Consider the following 26,325-nt stretch of genomic DNA (forward strand, 5'->3'; position numbering starts at 1 on the left):
ATTGTTGGCTTGTTAGAACTAATTGCAACTCGTGGAAGTATGTATGCCTGCTTGTACGTGTGTTTGTTTGTTATTCACAAACAATTCTAACTACAATGTAAGCAATCAACTAAAATAGTCATATTTCTGCTGTAAAATGTCTCTTGAGTCAGGTATTTTCGTTTTTCATTTAAATTGTCTGTAAACTCATATTATTTCACAAAGGAGGTTAGGGGTCTTTTCAATTTTTGCAATTAAATAGAGCAATTCACATATTTTAATTTTATCCCAATTAACTATAGCCTTATTTGATTTGCATTATATATGATATCGCTGAAAGTTGAACGAACTTCAATCCGTAATTGAATTTACAGTATAGTACTTACCTTTGCAAGTTTACGCATGACGTCCTTCCATGACTTGTCCACGATAGTGAATAGACGAGTCTCGTTAGGCAGCTGACGTTGGATATCGGGTGCGCTGAATATCGCCTCGAGATACATCCACGTCTGTTGGCATAATTGCCACTCTTCCTGCACACCGTTAATATATATTTTATTGAAAAATCACGTCATTTATAAATAAATATGAAATTTACAATACTGTGTACATTTTTACACCGCTACTTACCAATACCTATTTAGTTTATACTATTATGTATACTATCTGTATATATATGATCGTTATAAGTAGACGCGGCGTGGGTATGGTCCCCACTAGGTAGACCGACGACATAGTTAAGGAGAGTTCGCTATTCTTTCTCTTCCTGTTCAATTATAGTTGTGCCATGTCACGGACAGGAACTTTATTTTTATACTTTATGGGCGAAGCATTCAACCTCTGTCTAGCCTGTTGTTAGTTTATGACGCGGTCTACGACATTACATGCTTACCTTGTAGAAATCTATTAACTCTTGTCTAAGAAGACTCCTAACTTGACTACTTGGTTGACATAATAATACTATTATCAAAATGCTTTGCGCAAGTGGAAGGAATTTCAACCGGGTACGCGTGCGTAAAAATAATTTCACCACGAAAATAGAAGTCTTTAAAATAACACTAAGCTTATAATAAATTATTTGTTATGCTAACAAGAGTTCTTCCAAAGAGGTCCAGGTTACGCTGCCATTCTTCAACGCGACTCCGCAGAGGGCCGCAGTTACGAGAGCTGAGGATAGTGGTCACGTGTACACTGCTTTCATCGAGAGCAGCTTGCAGCTCTTCCAGACCGCCAAGTACAAACACATCGCGTGCATCCTTGTGAGGTATAACAGGAAACTCCAGTGACGCCCACATTTCTTCCACCTGCAAATAAGTGATTTTTTACCCTGAAAACCTCACAGAAACTTTTCCTATGCTGACCTGAAAAGCTCATGTTATTATTTGGTATCTATACAAAGAAAATAAAATTAAGATTAAGAGGCCACAGTTGTGTGATGGAAAGATCAAACGAACATATACGGGATCGCCTTGGAATCTACATTACGAAGTGTCAGAGAAAAGGAAAGATGGCGGGTACCAATGACAACAAGCCGTACGAGACACTAAGAGTGAGAGGAATCCTAAACTAATATAATATTTTGTTCCGGGTGTTGTCAATTTTTTTTGACGCTTAGAGACAATAATTTTAATAATAGAAGAGAGAAAAGATGATTTTTCAATTTTCTTCGAAAATTTTTCATTTTGATTCTCCACTTTTCTCTAATCTTTATGAAAGTTTTAAAAAAGATCAGTCGAACTGGTGGAATCGTTGTTTAATTATGCACTCAGCAACACTTTAGGAAAATGAATTTTACGTTGTTTATTAAGGTATCAAAAAGGCCAATAGATATTCGTATATAAAAAGTTTACCGTTCATGAGTTGATTTACAAGTTTTGAAAAAGGATTTCACGTGCTTGTTTTTTTATTAACACGTCACTGAAAAATTTGTTGCAGTAGAAGTATGGAGGAAAATGTTATATTTGATTTAATTTTTCCGACAAATTTTATCGTAGAATGTGTCGTTTAATCTCGTATTAAAATTATCAGTTTTCGATTATCTGATTATTATTATTGTTTTTTATTCATCCCACATAATCGTCTCTCCTGTGGCAATTAATTAATTTAAAAATAAACTATGAGTGTTTCCATGCTTTCGTTTTTAATAAAACATTGTTTTAACAACTATCATAAATATTAGATGCTATTAGCTTCAATTTGTAGTACAATAACATTTGCTTACAATTCGGAATTATTTAACAACAGGCTTATTTCTGTCGTAAGCTATTTACTACTAGATGTATACCTTCTCCATAGATTTTCACCATCTAAACAGATGGTCTTAAAAAAGGTTACCTTATGGACTTCTCTACTCCAGAACTTTAAGACCCTATAATTATTAGGTTTTTTTCAGTTTGGAACCACTTATGATAATGCTCCTTCTACAAACTAATAAATTATTATGTACCATGCAATAAAGTTTGGGCTCCGTGAAACTTTTCAATTTCACTTCCAACGACTAAAGTATATCCTATAAAAACTGTACCTTCTTAAGTAGGGCTTCAAGTCCGGCTTCGGAGCTCGCTTGAGCGGCGATTTCCATGAGGTCGTCTGCATGTTGAAAAGCACCCAGTTGTTCCAGGTTCGCGAGAGTTAACACTGCGCCGGGCACGAAGCGCGTATGAAGAACCTCCTCCACACGGACCCAGTGGCGTGCTTTCAGCGCTGGACTTCTCAGGTAGGATATCACTGGCAACTGAGTAAGTGAAGTTACATGGTTAGACATTACTTCTATTCAGTGCAGTATTATTATCTAATATGTATTCTTAAAAAGCGATCAAATAGCATTCATTTGTGCCAGGGGTACTACAGATACGGTTACAATGAAAAAAGAAACAATGTTATATTTCAATTTAGAAATTTTGATACAAGCTAACATAATTACGGCCGGGGCTGTGTAAATGAAATATGAAATGAAATATTTTTATTACATCTACTAAAGACAAATATTTCAAAAGTGTATATATAGAGATGTGGTGAGGTGTATATATATCTCAATATATATTCATACATTTAAATGTATATGTATATACATGTATGTATTATTTTAGCATAATTTTGGCGCCAATTAGTGATAAATGGTTTTGATATAATTGAGGTGAAGTGGTAAAGAGAACTGAATTACTATAATAGCATTATACGGAACAGATATCGAAGCAAAAGCAACTTTTAAAATATCCTTACGTTTGATATTATGCCAGTTGCACAGTGACATCTCCTCTATTTGTGGCAGAAAATGATCTGGCCTTTTACATAGTGTTTGTATCAAGCAAGACATCAATGTCGCGAAGGATAAAAATCGAAAAAATTCTGTCCTCTGTCTTATGATAATATTTATTTAAAATTAAGATATGTAACATGATATGTTAGGAAGAAAATTCGTCTCATTTGCTATACGCCGACCCCGTGTGGAATAGATATTGCAGATCGTTCTAATTTTTTATATATCCCGGTTTCCATGTATCTGTTTCTTTTCATTTGTGAGCAACATCGATGTAACATAATTTACATAAAGTATGCTATGAATTTATTATCGTAAATTAAGTAAAACAAATAATCACAGTGTTACGTCATCGCAGTATATGCATAAAAGCGCAACCGTCGATCAATCTAGATTTATAAGGAAAAAAACTAACTAACTAACTTTTAGAATGATCTAAAATATGCAAATAATGTATTGAATAATGAACCTTATGACATTAGCATAAAGCTTACTTTCATATATATTGAGATTTTACATAGGTCTATTAATTATGGATATTCTCAAGAGAGAGTAGTTCGGACCATTATTCTCGAACCTTTCTGAACATTCCAATTGGCAATAAAAGCGCGATTGTCACGATAATGGAGAGATAATGCGATTTTTAAAGCAATATTGCCATGATCTTTTTACCGGGCTCGGTAGAAATATCTTGACACGTATAGTGAAGTGTTAAGACAATTTTAATAATATTTTATAATATTAGTAGGCATTGTCTAACAGTTAAAAATAATGCAGAGATATCGAGAAGATGCTCAGAATCGCGTGGACGGCACACCGAACACAACACAAAAAGGGAGTTATCGTTAATTATGGAAATACGAATCCTCAAGTTCTATGAACGTTTGAGGTGCAATGCAACGTGGAAGACACACAGATCATTCAAAACTATGACTAAAAACTCATTAAAAAAATATTTATATACATATATATTTTCTATAACATTTATATTCCTGCCTACTTAATCAGACGTGCGTTCTTGTATGAGTGGTCGTGGTCATACACCGCTGCTCGTGTTATGTGTCGCCTTGTAGCTCGGTGTTTGGCGGAGAGAGATAATTATTTATTGAGTTTTTAGTGAAAGTTTTGAATGATCTGTGTGCCTTCCACGTTGCATTGCACCCATAATTAAGGATATCTCCCCTTTTGTGTTGAGTTCTTAGACGATTTATCGTGTATAAATAGGATATAGCATCATATATATATATATACTTCGTCGTCATCGACGTTTCGGTCCATAGACGCCCATTGCAAGGCTTATGCCTCCCCTAAGATACTATAACGGAATGTACCATAATCGCCACGCTTGGCAGGCGGGTTGGCTATTTCAGTGTGGTAATATGTTACGCAGAGGACGCTGCTGCCCATTCTCTATCAACTATCTTGTGAGCAGTGGCAACCCTATATAATTAATGCACAAAATGTGTTATATAAGATCTCGGGAATCGAACCCACGACTCACCTTTCGAAAAGAAATTGGTACAAGTTTAATTTAAATATGTATTTATGCGTGGATCAGGTTTGGAATGTTGATTATATCAAAAAGGACGTGTAAACAAAATTTAAAAGATAACAATTTTATCATTATTTCGTGTTACTAATTTTCTTTTTGTTACGTAAATATCTTGATACTGTTCATGGCATATTTATCTCATATATAATGTTTAATACAATAAGGATTCTTCGCGAATATATTAAAAATTGTTTCAGCAATTTTATTACAGAAGTATACACCTTTTGTTCTATAAAGTATAAATCAATTTTATCTACTATACGCACACCTTTTCCTTTATAACATCAATGGAAGCCTTGCATCTCGGCACAATCTTGTTGGGCGGAACGGCTTTGTCCATCTGATTAAATTGCTTGCCGTAGGTTACCGCTGCAGCTTGAATCTCGTCAGCGTCTAGAGTGTTGAATGGCGCATCGAACCTATACAATACATATTCATGGGATAAATTTACAAGCATTATTTAGTTATTATACACTACCCTAAAGATTCTATATAAATTATACTTCTATTAATAATAATAATAGTAATGTATGTGTTCTTAAATTATTGTTCTTATATTATTTTAGTATAACTACCTATTCACTCCTAGAAGCATCGACTCCTCTTTTGGGTATAGGCCGTCCACCAGCTTCTTACATATGACCACATCCTTACTTCTTTTATTCAGCAATAGACGCCCACTGTAAGCAATAGACCTCACCAAAAGTTTGCGACGATGACTGGACTTGCGCTGCCCGCGGCCTTGACTATGTCTTTGGTCTACCTAGTGGCCTACCCCACACCGCGCCTACGTGATTTTTTTGTTTTTATACTCCTTCCACTCCTATATGTAGGAACAAGGATTTATAATTCTTTATTAATTTTTTTTCACATTTGTTTTTTTTATTTAAGTATAGTTGTTCCATACTTCATATTATCTTTCTCTCCGTTCTTTCACTCTACAGTTCCATCTATCTTTATCCTCCATTTATTCTTCCTCAAACACTGCAATTATATCTATTACTATTTTACTTATAACAGATTATTGTTTTTTGTTTTACTTTCTTCTACAGTTATGTATCACAATTTTATCATAGTTTAGTTTTATTACTTTTTATTTTATTTGAATTACAGTATCTTTTTTGCCTATCTACCGTTTATTCCGATTTATTCCGATTTATTACATTTATTGCCATTGCCCTGCAGAATTTGAGAAAGGACTCTCTGCATTCCTTGTCCTTCATAATGAAGGCAACTATAGCCTCCTCGATCCTGTCACCTAACCGGCACTCGGTCTTGACACAGAGCCCTTCAAATGGGAGGCATTCTGCTGCCAGGTGGATCACGATCTGGTCCACGCTCGGTTCACAGAAGCACGAGGGATCCTCCTTGAGTTTAAACCTATGGAGGTAGTCAGAGAACCCCCCGTGGCCCGTGAAAAGCTGGACCAAGACCGTGTCCACCTTTGTGCTGTGAAGCGCGCGAAAAGCCACGACGGCCGGTTCCTGGTCACCCCTCGAGATCGTTTCGGCCCCAATAGCCGTCGGTTGCTCGATCGATGTGCCCCGCCCACTGACACTTTAGAAGAGCAATATTTCAAGTTGTCAAGAACCATTTTCACCGGATTAAGGTTCTTCTGCGGATCTACTCATTTCTAATTCGATCTCTGAAACTCTGAACATAGCACTCTCTATTGCACTTTATGTGACCTTGAGCCTTTTTATGGGGCTCGTCGTAAGCGACCACGTCTCCGATCCGTATTTCATCACTGGGCACATACATGGGTCAAGGACCTTCAACTTCAAACATTGCGATATTTTCGACGAGATGATGTTTCAGAGCTGCCCGAACCATGCCCACCCTTATTGCTACTTAAATCTAACCAATTCTTCCCTTTCATCTTTATGATGTCATCAGCCCAGTTTTGTCTTCAAAAGTTTCTTTTATTTACCGAACTTTTACATCGTGTTTTATAACCCTCCTTATATCAGAAGATCTTGAGATGTGTCTAGCCCGATTCCATCATGGTGTAAGTACAAGTTAAAGAGCGTCAGGTAATTTCATTCTCAATGTGATATTTCCGTTCTTTAGTTTGTGTACAATTCTGATTTTCAGCATGTTTTGCAACATTTATAAATATCCAAGTTTGACAGATTATTAATGGCAAAAAAAAATCAAACATATCGACGTAGTTAATAAATAATGATCAATGAATAGGATGTCAAACTAACCAACTCTGATAAAGTTCCTCCCACTCTTTTGAAGACTTCCACAGCATTTGTCTCAGTTTTAAGTCGTTAATAGCTTCATCGAGCTGGTCCAGTCGCGAGGGTGGGATCTAGACAGAAAACAGTATTTTATATTACATATGCAACTAAGTTCTCGCTGTAAAAATGCATTTTAATTTTACTGAAAAACTAATATATTTATTATGTTAAACTCTACATATTTCATAATACTGTGTAGGTTCTCAAGGAAGGTTCTCAAGGAAACAACCGTGGAAAATTGAAACTTACGCAATTGAAAGTTCACGCGGGGGTTAATTTACTTTGTTTCATCGGTCAGTTATTATAGAGCATAAAAACAATTTATCATTCTGAAATAAGTTAAATTAATTTATTGTTTTCTTTTTAGAATACGACTCGCTAACACGCTAACTTTTGGAAAAATCTGTTAATACAGCCAGTAAGTTATATATCGTAGTTTCTAATATTATAAAGACCTAAAAAAAATTTCACAGTGCAATATACGTTACTCACTTTGAATAATTTCTGCCATTCGCGAATTTGCTTGTCCCTGGCGGAGCATACCGCCAGTTTCTCCGAAAGTTTATCCAAGAACTCTAGCACCTTCTCCATATCCGATGTTTCGTCATAAAGCCACGGTTGCTAAAAATATTACAAAGCAGTACTTAAATTTAAAAAAAACAATCGTCGAGTATATTGCTAATGCTAAAATTCGAGGATAGGTATATCAATTTAGGTCACTTATGTATATTTTTGTTAAAGTACGAAGAACATTTTTGCTCAGCGGATTGACAAGTTGGAGTAGCAGTAGACAGGCTACATAGCGCGTAGAACAATAGGACGCAGGGACCTTAAAATTCTAAAACGGAAACCACAGATAAGACGATTTTCTTAAGGTAGTATGGAGATATTTTATGCAAGTCCATTCCTGTCGATAGAAGAATAAAAATTCGTAAATTTTATTTTTTATTACTTTTCTAGGATTAACCACTACCGATTGTTAAGGTTGTTAGAAGACACTGGATACTGACCCATTCTGATCGATTTTACTTGAAATCTATGGTGAAGGCTTATGTTTATCAGTGGAAGTACTACGGATAATATGATGACAAAGATTATCATCAAGTAAGTGTCATATAATGTTTATATGGTTTAGACCACGATCAGTCAAGCGCAGCGTGGAATGTCCGCCTTTAAGGTGAGCGACGACCTAGTTAAAGTCGACGGGTCCTATTGAAAATCTATGACGGAGGCCTAATTCCAACAGTGGCTATTGTGGACAAAGTACGTACAGTAAATTCAAAGGATTTATAAATATTATAACACAGATGTGGAGAACATTGAAAATTTTAAGGATAATCATTAACGAACCAATGTGAAAGTTTGATTTCTGAAAGTCTAAATTCAGATTTAAAAGTGTAGACCTCAAATTGGTGTATACAATGATTTAGTATAACTCACCGCGACTTGTTCGTAAAGTACGTTGACATCCTCCATGAGCTGCATGATGTCTTTGCCAATGAACGACGCGAACTGACCGGCCATGCGGCTTCGTGTCTCCAGCCTGGCGTCTACGTTCGTACGCAGTGTCCCCAGAGCCACACTTAATCCTGCATTTATAAATTTTTAACGTTTAATCTTATAAACTAACCACAGTAGGAACACAAGTGTCCTCTAAGGATCTAGATACATAGATAGCTCTAGGATTTTAGCGATGTATCGTATATATTTTTCTCAAGACAATTTAACCTTTGACCTACGAATTAAATTAAAAAACCAGGCTCCCATTGCTCTTCTTTAACAAGCTGGTCATCGCTTTTCAATACCTTAATAAACATATAAGCAGGGTTTTGTTAAATTTAAAAAAAAAAAAAACATCAAGTAATAGCTATGAAAATTGATTTAGTTGAAACTAATTTAACTGAATAACTTTTGATTTCTTAAGGAGTCAATATAATTTAATTTAAAATAATTTACTTCTATTTTTACCCCGCAACACAATGACAAAAGTTGGGCAGAGGAGAGGAAAAATTTTTCGACTTACGACTTTCAAGAATTAGCGTGAATTGATTTATAATAATTAACATACGATTCAAGATGGTGTACATGATACACTTCAAACAAAAACACAATAGAGTTTCGACACATATTCTCCAAGGAGCTTGGTTGACAAGCACCTAGACAGTTTGAAAATTAAAATAATTACCTAAGTAGTCGGTCATATCATCTGGCGGCACCGGGATATTGAATTCGCCCATTACATCGTAGAGCTCACGGAGGTACTCCAGCCTCTCCTCGAGGGCTGCCACTCGACTCTCTAGTCCATCCAATAGACTCTTATAAGCAACCAATTCAGCCGCTGAATCTGGTTCACGCGTAATATCCGCCGATATGCCTTCGATACCCTCCAGTATCTCGTCGATGCATGCTCTTCCAATGCTAAGCAAGAAAATTTGGTGTTAATGTTAAGATAACAGGTACTTACGTCCGACTCCGAATGCCGGTTGGGCGTAAAAATAAACGAAGGAAACATCGCCTCTATGTCTAGGCAATCGTTTCTCAGTTTTTGTAAAGTAATGGTTGAACATGTTACAAAAATAAATAAGTAAAACAGTGTAATAGAGTAAGCATAAAACTGTAATAAAAATGTTAAATAATGTAAAGAAAATTGTAAAATGGAGAAATAAGAAGGCGATGTATTAATGAGAATTATAATATAACGAAAGAGAAAGATAGAATAAATTGTGGAAAGAAAGAATGATAAACGATAGATTAGTTGAAGAAAATTTTATTAAAACAAACGACCCTGTCCTTCTCAAACATAGGGAAACAAGTATATAAAAAGGTACTTACGTTACGTAACGTTATATTACAATAATATGTTATTCAAATATAATAATAAACTACTAAATCATTCGTTATATCACTGGCCATCGTGGCGATCGATTTGGGAGAAGCCCATGTCTTGCAGTGGGCTTCCATCGAATAAAAAGAAGAAGAAGATATTATTCATTTACAACAAATGTGCAAAGGCCTTGACTTATTTCTTAACATATATGACACACCTATACAATATCTCCGGAACCATAAGACTTCATCATCATCATTTCAGCTGTAAGTCGTCTACTTCTGGACAAAGACCTCCCCCATATATTTCTAAAAATAATACCTAATATAATTATTAAGGTACATATCGGCAGAAACGGCAACAATTTACGTGTCAGAAAGCCAATAAGTTTTTACTAACTATTTATTTAGCTTTTTAATATTAGGCCTACTACAAAGATAAACAGTGATGATATATTTTTACTATATAAATCGTTTGCAGCATAAAATACATATTAACAGCTAATTACATACATTACAATTATAGTGGATATAGATTTGAAATAATGTCATAATGAATACAATGACATTAAATAAATGTACATAAATTATAAAAATTAATGGTATTTAGAAATTAGGAACTTACTCCGGAGTAGTATTGAGTACGACATCGAAAAGACGTCGCGGTTGTGGCCGGAACAGCTCCTGGAACGGGGTGAGGTTCAAAAATATCATTCCAAGAGGCTGATAGCTCACAACGTCTTCAATTGTCGCCATTTGTTTCACCAAATTATCGCAAAGCGTTTTAAACACTGCGACGCTTCTTTCGTTTCTAATAACATCAAGATCCATATCGTTAGCTTTCCTAAATTCGTCCATAAAGGTTTTCATCCTTTGAAGGAATATGGCTATTGATTGATAAGCCTCCTTGATAGCGGTCGGTATGTACACAATGTTTTCCAGCATCTTCTTGTCCTGGTTCATAAGGAAGTAGAGATGTGGGGCCACACCAGCAGACCACTCTACTTGTTTGCCCATTATTGTTGGCTGTACAAATATCTGTAGAGTATCTTCGTTTAGAAAGTTGTGGAAGGTACGAACGAGCTCGTCCCAGTAATCAGTTATTCTGGTGATATACTCCATTACGACCTTCTCGCTGGGATTCAGTTCCACCACGCCGTTTGGAAGAACGTAAGCGTCAACTTGGAAAAGCGCCCACTATAAATGAAGTATATTCATGGATACTTGTAATATATTATTCTATATGTTAACACACATCTAAATTTTATAGCATTTACTCGCAATTTTGTGTGACAAATAGGTTAAGAATTACAATCAATTATTGCAACCTTTTATACTTATGCAGTAAATCAAGTTTGGAAAAACATGAAAATGAGCCATAAACCAAAAAAAAAACAAATAATTAAATAATATTATTGTTATTACAATAGCATTTGCAAGTGTGTTATAGCTAAATATAATCTCTGAAGTGTCGGATTCGAAATTCAAATAATTCTCTTTTAGTAAATTTGATAACAACATGTGGTCTGACCGACGAAATTTTCTCAACACCTATCAAGTTAGGTATTATTAAAGTGGTCAGCTATTTGAAGCAATAATTCAACCACAATCGTATCTTCGTACTAGGGACGCAATATTATCATGAAAATATTTAAGAAAAAAATTATTATTTAGGAAAAAAATATTATCTAATATAATAAATCTTTTCATCTACAAGTTGGAGGTTTGAAGACGGTAAAAAAATATATATAAAGCTCCCTGGAGAACCTCGGCTCGGGGACACTGCATGCTACAAATTCACCAGATTCGAATATAATCTTTTAGTTTTCATTGTTAGTTCTTTAACCTGCTTCATTTTATTCGTTAGCTGTAGCGAATCATGAAATGTTTTTCTCTGATAAAATTATATTGTGAATGTTATACACGCCTTCAATAATCAGGTGCATCTATATATATAATTATTTTCAACTGATAACTGTAATTATTTTGATGCATGTCACGAGTTGAGATCTCTGTCACCGTACTTTTTTATTTACTTTATAGGAGATAGACAGTAACAAAAGGCAGTAAGAAAGTACAAACTTAGAAGCTTAGCAATATAAAATTAATTACAGTTGTTACTTATATGAATACGTCGATTTTTCGTATACAAGAATATGCTGTCTAAGACTTTTGCTACACTGTGATTTCCACCAATTCTAAATTTCCAAGAACATAAAGAGAATTTACTGTGTAGGATATGTCGTCGTCGTTTCAATCAATAGACGCCCACTTCAAAGATCGAAGATAGAAGATCTATAAGGAGATACACCATAATCGCTACGCTTTGCTTGCTGGTTAGCAATTGCAATGTGATATTATAGTACGCAACGGACGCCTATGTCCATCCTCTGGAAACTTTTTGGTGAGCAGCGGCAATACCATGTAATTAATGCACAAAATTTTAATTATATAAGGTCGTAACTTCTGAATCGAACGCGCAATCTACGATCGGAACACTGTTTTCTTACAACTGGGCTAACACTGCTGTGAGTACTGTAAGATATGTGGCAAAATATAACTTTACAAACACTCATCTAACGTGGCTTCAGGGCTGTGGTCGTTTCAATCAGGGAAGCAATAGGACGATAGTTATAATAATATTTCAAAACGTATTTTGTAAGTTAGTAAGTTGATTAAATAAAATTAATACGTAGATATTTGTGTTACTTTTAAAATACCTTATCGACGGTCCAAAAAAGTAAATTGCTTGGATATGCTTTTTCTAAATAAATAAATATAAATTAACCCACCTTGCAAGTGTCGATAGGGCGTGGAACTTCCTCCAATACCATGTCGACGTCAGGTCCTTCCAGGAGTTCCAGCGAAGGTGTGTAAGAAGCGTGAATACGAAAAAGCTCCGCCATATGCTCGTTGGAACGTTGTGTAAGACCGTGGAGCATGTAATTCGTCATATAGTCGCTCAGCTTGATAAAACTACAAATGAACGTTTTCTTTTTGTATTATTAGCGCTATATAAATATATATACTAAGCCTGGCCATAAATAGTAGTACAATAAAAAAAAACTTTTCAATTTTGGAATTTGGAATTCTCAAATAATTATTATTTGTGTAAAAAAGCTTTGAAAAGGAGAATATATTACATTTACAATCAATAATGGATAGTACTAAACAGTAACTAAAGATCAATGGTATCCGAAATAATAAATAAATAATGAAAATTTAGTAAAGTAAAGCGTTTATTAAATTCGGATTATTACATATTAAAATTAATTATTGTTTATTATCTGTCTTGCAGATTACTGCCAAAAATTATTGGTCGCATTCAAATGGTGTTTCAAAGTGATAACTATATACAGGTTGATTAAAAAAAAGGTGTGAAAGCTTTAAAGTTTATTGCTGACAAATGGCAAGTTTTTACAGCCAATCCGATTGATATTAGACGAGCTTTTATATATCGGTTCCCGAGCTAATAATGGTTACTAATTTAAAATTCTTCATTTATTATATATTTTTTATTTAATATTGTTTATTGTACATGCTTGAATACATATAGTTTCATAATAATAAACAAAAAAAGTACAATGGGCGGTCTATTCACACGAGGCAATCATACACAAATCATACAGGCAACCATAATATGGAAAAAGTATAAATAATGTGTAGTTGACATGTACAAAATATACACATATAGAAACATACATACATAAACATAAGTAAGGTATAATACATATTATAAACATAATGCAATAATAAATAAAAACAAACTTCTTTATTTGTGACAATAAATATCTGGTAATATTCGTATGATAAAGGTCAAAGTGATGGAATGAATCCGATAAAAAATTTTCCGTGTCAAATATTGTTGGAAAAGATCATTTTGGACTTCTTCAAAGCCATAAAAACCGTCACCTAGACTCGATCTTAATCAGGTGAATGCTCTTAAAAATCAACACAAAACATTCCCAAAAAAGAATTTAGCCACGAAGAGCTTGCATGATTTAATTGATAACTGGGCTTAAATGTTTAAAGAACTTTATTAAAACAAATAGAAATAATTTAGAATTAACGTCATTTATTTCGTATGGTATTATATCAATGTATAAACTAACAATAACGGCAGTAATAAACGGCGTATCTAACAGAAAATAAAATTTTCCCCTGTAATAATATCTATGCCAACTCTACATTAAAAGTTTTTTTTCCTATTCAATGCAAGAACGCTATCATGCAGAATATTTACACAAAGTTAAGTGAAACGCTCTGCAAAGTTCTAGCAAACATTATGAATAACTTACATAGTAAACGCGGGAATTGATAAACTAATTAATGACTAGCGCAGAATGTTGAAATGAATTCTCGTTAAAATAGTATATTTTCTACAATATCAGTAATTCACCATATTTTGATGATAAAATATTAAATTTATCTAGATTTAAGTATACAATTAAATAGGTTGCTAATTTCATTTTTATTTAACATATGTTTTTTTAAACATGTTTTTTTTTATGGTTAAATATCTTTCAAAGAACAATTAATCTAGTATTTTTATTACTACACGTAATTGCAATACAATACATAGTAAATTTTGTCGGCAATCCACGAGTCGTTAGACGCGACGTGGGAATAATGTCCACTACGTGGACTGCCAATAAAGTCGAGATAGGAAGGTTACATGATATTTTCAATCACAGCTATCGTTTAATGATTCTCCGCTCTATTTTTAAAGTGTTGACAATAAAAAAGTTCAAATATATACTTTAAAAAGGCTAATTAATTAGTGGTGTGACTAGGGTCTCCACTAGGTGGGCCGACGACATAGTTTAGGTCGCGGGAAGTCCCTGAATGCGGGCAGTGCATGACCTGTCATCGTGATTACCTTTGGGGAAGGCCTGTGACTAGCAGCGGGCATATAATAGCAGATATGATGATGATGTTTGCAATCTCTCTTAGATGAAATAAACTCTAACAGAAATAATTGTAAAAACCAATTACAATATAAGTGAAACTTAAAAATAAGGTACATAGGTAATCGATTTACCAAGCAAGACGTTCGCAATATTTTCTCTTATTTGCTTTCTGTGTGTAAGACATGCCGCCTACAGGACGGCCGCGCACCACACTCGGCGGGGGCACCTCGTGGTCGTCGTAAGTGAAGCCCTGTAAACGTAGGGCCGCGTGACCAGCTGCTACCAAAGCTTCGCGCGTCACCTCCCTGTATTCTCCCAACAGTCTACGGAGCAACTCAACACGTTGCATCTAAAATTAACAAAACAATCTTATAAACAAATACAATAAATAAAAAACAAACTAATACAAAAGTACATTGTCATTCACCGCTAAATACCTATACAAAGCATTATAACGACGATCTCACGTTTCATTGCATTCCAATATGACAGCGGGAGGCAGCTTTCTCAGTATTCCTACATAACGCAATCCTATAAAGTTATGTATATACAGTGTTATATTAAATAAGCTATTATATTTAGCTTTGGATAGCGGTAGCCCAGCAGTAGAGGATTGATAATTGAGATAATAGGTCGGGTTCGATTTACAGAATACAATATTATATTTCACAATCTGCCTTATATATGCATTAAGTATATAGGATTCCCAATGTTCCCAAATTTTTCAGAAGATGGACGGAGGAGCATCCTTTGCGTACCATAATATTACATTGTTAGACCCAGCCCGCCTTGCAAGCGTGGCGATTATAGCATATCCCTCTAAAGATCTTTGGGGAAAACCTTGGAGCGGGCGTCTATGGGCTGAAAAGATGATCATTGAGCCATCATTTATAAAAAAAAAACATAAATTTAATACGTGATAATTACAGTCATCACAAGGGAGTTTATTACAATATTGTAATAATACAAAAATGTGTCTAATTTTACGAAAATTAAATAATCATGTGATTATTTATAGTTCTAATATCACTATTTTTCTTTGGGTTATTACAATACTATTCTTATACACAAACTTTGATTTAAAATATTTGCATTGTTTAAACTGAGAGTATTTTAATTCACATTGTATTTTAAATTCCAGTTTTCTTTCAAGAATTTTTCTCTATAATAATGTAGGACGCGGAAATTTTCCAAGGCGTGCCTGAAGGAATATCGGACAGTTAGTGTTGCGTGAATTCATAGCATATAATCAATGATGAGCTCTTGCAGCTTTCTTAGTATTATTACATGACGCTATTATATAAAGTTATTGATTTACAGGTATAAATACTGTGGGTAGAGAATATTGTATTACATTTGCCACCAATTAGTGTTTTAAAAAAATTCGGATTGCAACATGTTGAAATTAAAAATTGTTTCCTATCCCTTTCGCAGATTTATACTGTTAAAATTTAAAGGTATGTCGTATTACAATATAAAATGGAGTTTTTTATTTATTTACTGTGTACTTATAACCATTCCTTATATTTATATATTGATAAGATAAATAAGCTGTATTGTAATAGGTTGGAGGAAAAGTTACATTGCGTTTTATTATGAAAAAACAGAGATATATCTGATCTGATGAGATATATCTCTTTAAAGTTTCTTTGCATTTAAGTTACATATGTCATTGTACATCGTGTACGTTAGGTGAAAAAAAACCGCAATAAGTACTTTTGACAGTCCTCTCTTGACGTCTTTAAGACGTTCTCTTGAGATCACATCACGATGACCGATACAAGCGGAAACCAGAATGCGCAAGGCATTATCACCTCCGAGCTAACTTCTCTAGAGGCCTCGACATGGATATCTATGGGCTGATATGACGACGATAACGCACTTACAACAAAAACAAAATCATAAAACAAATGTAATCACAGTAAGGACTAATAAAAACCTACAGTATTCGAAACAAATATTTTATTTTTATTAGTGGTTTATTAATGTGATAAATATGATAATTATCCTAGAAATTATTATTTGAGGACATGAATACAAAGTTTAATACTGACGATACTAAACTCTCATTACGCTCGCTTAATTACTCGGAAGGTACATAGGCAAATATAAAAAATATAGTTGTCATAAAACGATAAAAAAATAAATAATATAGAAAGCGTTTTATTAACAAACATAGCCCAGAGGATTAACAAGTAAAGTGGTCATGGGCAAGCATAGCACGCAGAATGTCTACCCATAAGATGGACTGACTTTGTTAGGGTCTTCAGAAAACGCTCAATCCAGGCCGCTTCTAATAGACCCAATCGGAAATCTACGGAGGAAGCCTGTGTCTAGGCTTTTTTCTTTTTCTTTTTTTATTTTCGGTGAACGCCTTTGAAATGATGATTATTATCAAAGAACTAAAGATAGTGAAAAGTGACTATTTGTGCGCTCACTTGTTAAGATATATATGTTTAAGAATATGTGCGAGTGATTTACCACACATAAGCTGCATAAAAAATATTATAATCAGATATTAACAACAAATCGTAGCCGGTCTTCTTGGGCACTCCTAGATCAAAATGCTAAATGTGTGTCGTGTGACAGCTAAAGTCCACCCGAAGTATTTGCTCTAGGGAACTATTGCGCTATTGAAGCCCCTGTACCGCACCTGCGAGGTATAGAATCCACAGGCTGGCAAGAACAGAGTACGATGCCCATCTTATAGTAGACAAACAACTTTGTTAGGGTTGTTGGAAGACGCTGAATTCAGGCCGCTTCAAACCAGTCCCAAATATATAAAATTTATTGATAAGTACAGACGTGATATAAAAATTTTACTGTAAAATAAAAACAATCAACAAAAGAACAGAAAAACGTTTTACTTGAAAATTATAAAGCTTTTCAACCTTGCATCACTAAGTAATGTAAGATTGAAAATTTTTTATCGGTGGTTATTTTTTAATAAATTTCATTTTAATTGTAACAACTTAAGCGTGACTCGTATTACCATTTTATTATATATTAATTTTATAATAATATATTGATAGGAGAAAATCTCTAAAATTAATTCAATTTTAGAAATTCTTGGCAACTCGCACGTACATGCATGCTTAAAGGGCCGCTACCGGCCTGGGGGCCGCGTGTTACATGTCCCTGATTTAGACGAACGAAAGTAACCGATTGGACACTGTGGCCTTAACACGTTCACTGCGGGCCCAATTTTGAAGAACTTTCAGCTGGTGCGGCTGAGGTCGAATCAGCCTCAAGCTGAACTTCCTAGTAGTGCGGTAGAGGCCTTTTCTGCCTCATGTTTCGGTTGAATGTAAACAGCCGCCGCACTAGAGAGAAAACACGAGTTTTACGCGCCGCACCAGTGCAAAGTCTACCATGAGGCTGAATCGGCCTCAAGCCGCAGTGAACGTGTTAAAGTGAGTTAAAACCACAGACGGGCAAGTGCATCTTAGGGTATCCACCCATAAGGTAGACAGACGACTATGAAAAGGTCGTTCCAGTTAAGGTCGGTCAACCGGTTCCATTTGAAATCTACGAGTATATCTTTAGAATATGTTCTAAGAAATACTCATTACAAAAAAAAATCCTACACAGAAAGTTCCCATTGTACTGTACTAATATTAGAGATAACAAGCAACGCATTCATTTCTTATCAAAAACCTTTCTGCGGTATTAAATATCGATTCTGAGAAATAATGAATTTATTATGGTTAGAGTCACATACGAATAAATCGAACGACATATTAAATTTCGCTGCTCCCAACTGGAGATAACAGGTGTGCGTGCTCTAAAGAAGGTCATCGACATGTGATTTCACAATGTAAAGAAAGGAAAAATTATTTTATTATTTACTACAAATAAATTTAATACTGCATGTTTATCTAATTTGTTCTAGTTAAGTAATATAGATACATTTAAATATATTATAGTTAAACTTAAGATCCATCCTGAGTAACTGGTATGGTTTTTTTTTTAAATAATTCTTCATTTAATAGGAAAATTAGTCATATAAATATGTCCCCATCGGTCACCATTACTTGAGAATGGCTTTAACTAATTTTTCAAAACTTCCTCCTTCCTTCCTTGGCGGAAGGTTCTCATGGAAAAAAATAGAAAATTGCGCACAAACTAATTTAAAAAAAAAATAAAATGGCTATTGAAACTGGGCATTTGTCTTTCACGATTTGTAGTGTGGTTTAACACATGTGTATCGGTTAGTATTTATCAATGTAAAAAGGTTTTTTTTTCTAATTTAATCAATCTGAAATCTTTCCTTTCTTCGTGTCAGCCCATAAATGTCCAATGCAAAGCATAGGCGGTTTCCCTTTTCCACGCAGGAATATACCATAATAGCAAGCGGGTTGGTGATCCCAGTGTGTTATTATGGTACGTAGAGGACGCTGCTGTCCATCCGAAGGACACTTGTTTGTGAGCAGGGGCAATCCTATATAATTAATGCACAAAATTTGAATTATGTAAGACTGTATCACGAAAATCAACCGTCTATAGCTAGGCTACCACTGCTCTACAATACACTCTAAAATACATTAATTTATTTTTATGGCAATGCAACAATCCAATATGTAAAGTCGGGAAATTCAAAAACTAATATTGTTAACGTGACATTTTAATGCCAATAAATGATTTTTTTATTTTTGTTACTGGCACTTTACGTTCGTTGGATTGAATAAGGCGAATTATATTTTCGAGATAACATATTTATGATCAAAAATCTTTATAAGCACATAAATATATATGCAGTTTACTATTGCAATGACTCGCCGATCAATCAGATCATATATACGAAAATATACTCGTATTTACTAGTTTTAATTAGTTTAGTAAATTTCAGCGATTAATTTATCTTAAATTACAAACAAAATTAAGAGGAAAGTTCAAGCCTTTCAAATACAATCTCGGTATTAAATTTCTATTACGTCTCGTGTTTAACCATCCACGAAGTCGGAACAATTATCTCTTTTAAAAGATATCGTACCTTGTATTTAATATTGTTACTTTCTTATAAGGTGTGACCCGTTCAGATGTTCAATTTAAATAATGTTTAGTAGTAGTAAGCAAATTCGCACACTAATTCTAAAACTCACGAAGTCAAAACATGAGATTTTAAATGTAAATTAATCACAATTTCATCAAATTTTATCTCGTTTTCGGCGGATACGAAAAAAAAATCGAGTATCTCAAAGTCCGAAACATTAAATAAATTACATATATTTGCGCGATAGCTGAACCGAAGGAGGATCGTACGATCAATATTTTTTTCGTAATTCTAATTTGTTTTTTTTTTGACATTGAGACGGTTGTTTGCCCGTCAGTATAAGCGAATTCTCCGAATCTGAGAAGCTAGAGAGTGGCAGAGTTAGTAAAGAACTCGTTACATGAACTAAACTCGTAGCCAAGCTAGTTGAGTTCATAGAGTGCTTTGGCTGACGCTCTGTTGAGTTGTTAAGGTGCAAAGAGCTTCAAGGACCATTCTCGTTTACTGAAGGTCGCTTTGGATACAGTTTGATTGCTGAGGGCCTCCTTAGGTCGCTTTGACGCTCCGTTTAGTGATTGGGTACAAGAGCCCCCGGAATCTCCTTTGGTTCTCTTTAAGTTGCTTTGCCTGACCCACCATTGAGGTACTACGCACAAAGAACCCTTCAGGAGAACCCTTAAGTCTTTTAGGACGCTTTGCACACACCCTTAGGTTGGATGAAAATGCTTTTAACGTTTCCATTAAATGATGCCCAGAAGAATTAGACCTCGACTTAATTGATTATTTTAGAAGAATTTCTGCGGCTTACATTTCAGTCGAAAACAATATATCACAGATTATTTGTAGTAATCGCTTCAACTTCATTAGAGGAGTGCCAGAAGAGTTCAATTTGATAGAAACTAGAACCAAATTGAAGTCGCTATTAACCGACCTGATCTATGATACTGTAAAAATTTTAAGCGAAAGCGAAGTAAGCAAAAAGATAGGTACGAATGTTCCCGTTTAGATATTGTGACGGAAAATAGTTGACGAACGAAAGATATCGTGAAGAATGTGAGAAGAAACAGAAAATATTATATCAAAAATGTAATAAGACCCTGTCCTGCACCAAATAGGGAAAACGAGGTCCTTAAAATAGGGGTCCAAATGATAAAAACAAGACCTGATCTCTGAAGATCTTACGGCTCACAAAGTTTCTTTTTTTCGTGTTCTCTCTCGCAATATCCTTAATACAGTAACGCAAATGACTCCAAAACTTAATTATTACTTTAAAAAATAAATGTTTTCGTTTAATACTAATACTAATACTGTTTAATAATTTATTATATAATAATACACAGAGTATTGTAAAATCATACGCAGTTGCTCACAAATAAGTGCTACATATTTATGAAGCATAAACATGTTTATATAACCGTCACCGCGCGAATAAAAAGGACTTGTTTTGTCAATCAAAACATATTAATATTCCGATTTAACCCAAACTTCGTCACTATCCGTTGTTGTTATCGATTTATGTTTATACAATCGACTTGAAAACACAAACATGTTTACTTTAATACCTTCAGCAGGAGTGCAGTAAGTATTAATATAAGTTCCAATTTTAAAGTTGAATTAGCATCGTAATATTCTTGCAATTGGGTCACAAGCTTATTCAGAAGATTACTGTTCTAATTCTATACGAGTTGCTACAAGAACATACCCTTTCTGCACGGTGTTTTCCTTCACCATTTGTAAGCAATGTTATATAATTACATATTTACGATCGAAAGTAGTAGCCCCTGAACAACGTTGATTTTCATATTAATATACACCTAAAATTACAAATAGTGATCGCTTTTTACGTGAGAATTATTTCAAGAGAGTTCAATTTGATAACAACTCAAATATCAATATTGCATTATTTGATTGAGCACTACTGAAATGCATTAAAACTGAACCGTATTGAATGAAGTTATTATAAAAAAATATTGAGTTTGTGTGTTCCTAACAATTTTTATACAATAATTTCTTTAACCAAATATTCATTCGTTGAATTAATGTCAATATTGGCTTGATGTTTTGTAATAATGAGTTACAAATAATAAATAAATTACAAGATTAATTTGGTATCGTTTTCATCGGCTTAATGACGTCGGTATTATACAGTATGTATTTTGTGTATGGAACCACGAGACACAAACAATACTTTGTACTTTAAGTACATCGCTAGAAGGGTTTCATTCTTAAAGACCACAAAAAAAAAAAATTCTGTGCTATCGCAAACTAGGCATAAGCAGTGGTAGCCCAGTGTTAAAGGACTGGGAGTTGCAGTCGCAGGTCACGGGTTGAATTCTCGACATACAATCTTATATAATTCATTCTTTTGCATTAATTATATTAGTTTGCCACTGTTCACAAACAAGCTTACAGAGAATGGGCGGCAGCGTTCTTTGCGTAATATAATACCAAAATGGGGATCGCCTACCAGCTTACTAAGCGTGGCGATTATAGGGTATACCACGATAGATATGTTTGAGAGAGGCCTAACCATTGGAGTGAGCGTCTATAGGATGTAATGACGTCAGACTAGATTCATAGACATACACAATTGATTATAAAAGGTAAAAATTCTCGAAAAGGTTTTAAAAAGAATTGCTGTTCAAAGGTGTTACAACTTGTTTAACATTCAAGTCCAAACACGATGCAACACAGTGTCTTAGATTTATAAACCTTGTACAAAACAAATGACAAGACAGACAACTAATTGTGGTACAAAAGCGCAATTACAGTAAATCTGAAAAATGAAATGTATTTTGGACAGTTTACAAACCTGTGTCTCGATGAAGTAGAAGAATGGAGTATCCATGTTGCGAGAGAGGTCTGCGAAGGAGGTGGTAAGCATCTTACAGCACATGGCTTGGATGGCAAGCAGCGCCACGGCCAGGGGCGGCGTGAGGATGAACAGCTGTTGCTTCAGCAGCGTGCGTATGCGACTGTATTTACGGAAAACCACTGACTTGCGCCATACATATAGCGCCTTCCAGTACCGATACACTTTGAAGAAGGTTATCTGCAGGAAATAAAAAAAATATTTCAGATATCTCTTCCGTTAAATATAGGTGAATATCAAAAATCCCTATTTCGGCGATCGCAGATCGGATATCCATCGCTATGCACGGAGGTTGGAACGGAATTGGCTGTCCCCAGAAATGAAGCGGTATGTAAACTGTGTGATTCTTGACTTTAGTGCATCGTACTTGTGCTTGAGTGTGATATGTCAAGGGTGGAGTTGTTAAAGTTGTGAAGTCTGCGCTAAAAGTGTTCTGGGAGACTGAGGAGAATGTGGTGATATGAGTGGGTTATGGAAACGCGGAGATGGGATCAGTAAGAACGTTCTTAGGACGCCTCTTCCTGGCCTTAACGGTGGAAGAGGGAATACAGTAAGTGTTCGAGGCTGATTGAAGCCTCGAGCAAGCCTAAAAGAATTCCTGGACCTTTGGTAAATTAAGCTCAATGTGGGGATCAATGTTACGTGGGTCTACCATAAAGCGGTTTTGGACAACTTATAGTGAACGCTCTCGTGTGAGCGAAACCTGCTCTTGCGTAGGATAATAGACGCCTCACGCAAGTTTTATACAAATAAACTTTTTGGCGGAGGGAAACTTTGGTGAAGGACCATATGATGGGGTAAAGACTTTTGCAGTTTTGATTGTCTTTTTTTTTGACAGTGTTAAATTATCTATCTAGTTAAACCTCGTCGTAATATACACCTGTATTGCACTGGAATAAACTAAATAAAAACTAAATGATTAAATTTGAAATGAAATGAAATTTGTAAAACTTAATTGAATAAATTTAAAATAGATAAACATGTCTCTTAAAAATACACTATTTTGCAATAAAATCGCTAAAATGTATCTTATATATAAGTGTACTTACTGTACATATGGGTGTGCCTATGTATTTGTTTTAGTTATAAAAAAAGTTTTGCAGCTTCAAAGCGATGGAACAGAATACAAATAAGATGTAATAAAACAAAACCTAAGTTAAATCTATTAACTTCAGTTTTTTTTTTTTTTTTACTTAAATCTACAGCGTAATGTAAGTTGCTTTATTTAGTAATTTGTTATTATTTAATTAACTAAGCCACATCGCTTAATTTTTATACTTCTTAAAAATCAGAACAAAATAAATAGTATTCAATAATGGAATACAGGAGCACTTAAAATAAAACAAAACAATGTTTACAAAACAAGGCATAAAGTTTATTTATTTCTAATTGATTTAAATGACTCACTTTATCTATGTTTGTAAATAATTGCCACCTCCAAAATAATTCAGTTGTTTAAAATGTATAATTTGATCACTTTATCTGAATATGTATAAGTTTGCTATGAACGAAATCGATATTCTTTTATGCAGTTTAAAGCACCTTCGAAGAATCTATTGCATCAGGCTCTCTGAATTTTCAACGAAAAAATTGAAATAAAATTACAGATATACATTGTTAACAGTAGTATATTTCTATTAAGTTTACCTTTAACTATCATTTTTTAATAAAACTTGAGTGTTTAAAAGGTTGTTTATTAAAATATATGTCAAGCTTTCTTACATCGTGGAGCTTTTCGAAGACCGTGTACTCTTGTTCCCAATCCGCCAGCTTGGTGAACACCATCTCATTTGTGTAGTGGGTTACACCACACGCACTGATGGTCAGGTAGTTCTTCTTATCGATATCTTCATATTTCACCACCCTGTATTCATTTCATTTTGTATTTTTTAACTGTAATTTTCATTCAACAGCAACATATCATCGTTTCAAACGTAGACATAGGCCCCCAGTATGAATTTCCAATAGGACTGGATAGAACCAGCTTCTGCTGCTGTCTTCCGACGATATTGATAAGATCAGACATATGATATCATCACCCTTATGGCTGGACGTTCTAAACTGCACTTGCCAGTCTGTGATCTCCACACTAGAACCTTTAGGCTCCAGCGGTTATTAGTCCTGCGCGCTTTATGACCTGCCTACTGCCACTTCAACCAGCGATTCCGTTATACCACTTATAAATTCAGTTTTTATCAGAAATTGAAGTTAAAAGATTTCTAGTACATATCGTTAATTATAACGGATATTCCGAATATCAACTGCAAATTTGTTTTATGTTTTGTTTTTATTCTGACATATTAATTTAAATATTGAACGAAACCTGTGGAGTGCATACGACGTGTAATTTAATCGGCGAATGCTAGGAAATGTTCCCGACTGAAATTCCTGTTGAAATAACTGTAATAATTGGTTATTAACAGAGATCGGAATTGGTGAAGCGGTTTATTGAAAATGTGAAACATTATTATAGCCACGGTTCGCGGAATTCTGAATTACCAGAATTCAATTCTCGATACTGGAAGTTATTATAACTGGCTGTTTTTTTATTGTTTATTGTGTACCTATATTTTTCAATTGAAAAAGTATAAAAAAAATTTTTCTTTACTCAAATATAGAAAGATGTATGTCACTGCAAATCATCAACATTATTTCAGCAGCTGGACACGTTCTTCCAGATCTTCACGAGGCACGGGGGATTCTTCGAGTAACTTCACCGGTTTAAGCTCAAGGAGAGTCCTGCGTGCTTCTATGAACCGGGTGTGGACCAGACCGTGGTGCATCTGATAGCCGACTGTCCCACATTCGAGGGACCTCCGTTTGCCTTTGTATACCGGTTGGGCAAAAAGATTAGCGAGGACAGCATCGCCTCACTAATGAAAGATGACAATGATAGGCCAGCTTTTTTCAAATGCTACAGGACAATAGTGGAAGACACAATAAAAATAAATAAAACCGATACAGGTCGGGTAAGCAACCAAATAATATGGAAGTAGATAAAAGAAAAATAAAACTAGTATTAAAGAGAACTAGGAAGAAATAATAAATACCCAAAATAATATAAGGTAAGTAAAATAAAAAGTGCAGACTGATAAATTATGATAATTCGTAATAAATTAGCAAATTAAATAAGAATATAAAATATCACAAATTAAATATAAATTGAGGTTAAGAAATGTGATATAACCTAGATCTGTGATATTTGAGAAACGAGGCCAAACAAGTCCGGCGATGAATGAATGGAAATAAGTATGAAAATAAGGTAGAAAATTGTAGAATGAAAGTAGAGGAAATATAGATCATACAAAGAATGACAGAAGAGTACAGAAATAAAAGGAAAAGAAAGTGAAAAAATCATTAAAGAATATCAAACCCTGTCCTACAACAAGAGAGGGGATACGAGAGATACCTAATAACGGAGACCATGATACAAAAATTCTGCTAGAAGACATCCACACGAAGCGTCTTCCAACGACCTTAAGAAAATCGTTTATCCACCTTGTGTGTGGACGTTCTACGCTGAGCTTGCCGATCCATGGTCTTCACTCCAGAGGCCACAACCAAAAGGCCTCAGCAGCCATATAAGCATCGCTATATGGCAAAAGACACTACTTCAACTTGTTAATCCGCTGGACTATATCGGCTACCTTTGTGCATGTGCAGATATTGTTTGCCTACTTCGGGCAAT

General features: G+C 34.6%; 1 protein-coding gene across 1 annotated transcript in view; it reads right to left on the bottom strand.

Moving 5' to 3' along the window:
* Positions 1-26,325, bottom strand: part of Dhc16F (Dynein heavy chain at 16F) — a 103,695-nt gene that overhangs the window by 71,712 nt on the left and 5,658 nt on the right. Inside the window, exons 5-17 of the mRNA XM_068771398.1 lie at positions 24,360-24,501; positions 22,578-22,817; positions 14,904-15,121; positions 12,655-12,838; positions 10,488-11,059; positions 9,222-9,454; positions 8,477-8,625; positions 7,529-7,657; positions 7,001-7,107; positions 5,059-5,209; positions 2,504-2,713; positions 1,071-1,283; positions 366-512 (exon numbers count right to left, since the gene is read on the bottom strand). Of these exons, the coding sequence (XP_068627499.1) occupies positions 366-512; positions 1,071-1,283; positions 2,504-2,713; positions 5,059-5,209; positions 7,001-7,107; positions 7,529-7,657; positions 8,477-8,625; positions 9,222-9,454; positions 10,488-11,059; positions 12,655-12,838; positions 14,904-15,121; positions 22,578-22,817; positions 24,360-24,501 (2,695 nt within the window). The remainder of the gene's footprint in view (positions 1-365; positions 513-1,070; positions 1,284-2,503; positions 2,714-5,058; positions 5,210-7,000; positions 7,108-7,528; positions 7,658-8,476; positions 8,626-9,221; positions 9,455-10,487; positions 11,060-12,654; positions 12,839-14,903; positions 15,122-22,577; positions 22,818-24,359; positions 24,502-26,325) is intronic.

Source organism: Battus philenor, unplaced genomic scaffold (genome assembly GCF_028537555.1).
Source record: "Battus philenor isolate CCGP_79_NKW_IND1 unplaced genomic scaffold, ilBatPhil1.0.hap1 SCAF_1, whole genome shotgun sequence".
NCBI lineage: Eukaryota > Metazoa > Arthropoda > Insecta > Lepidoptera > Papilionidae > Battus > Battus philenor.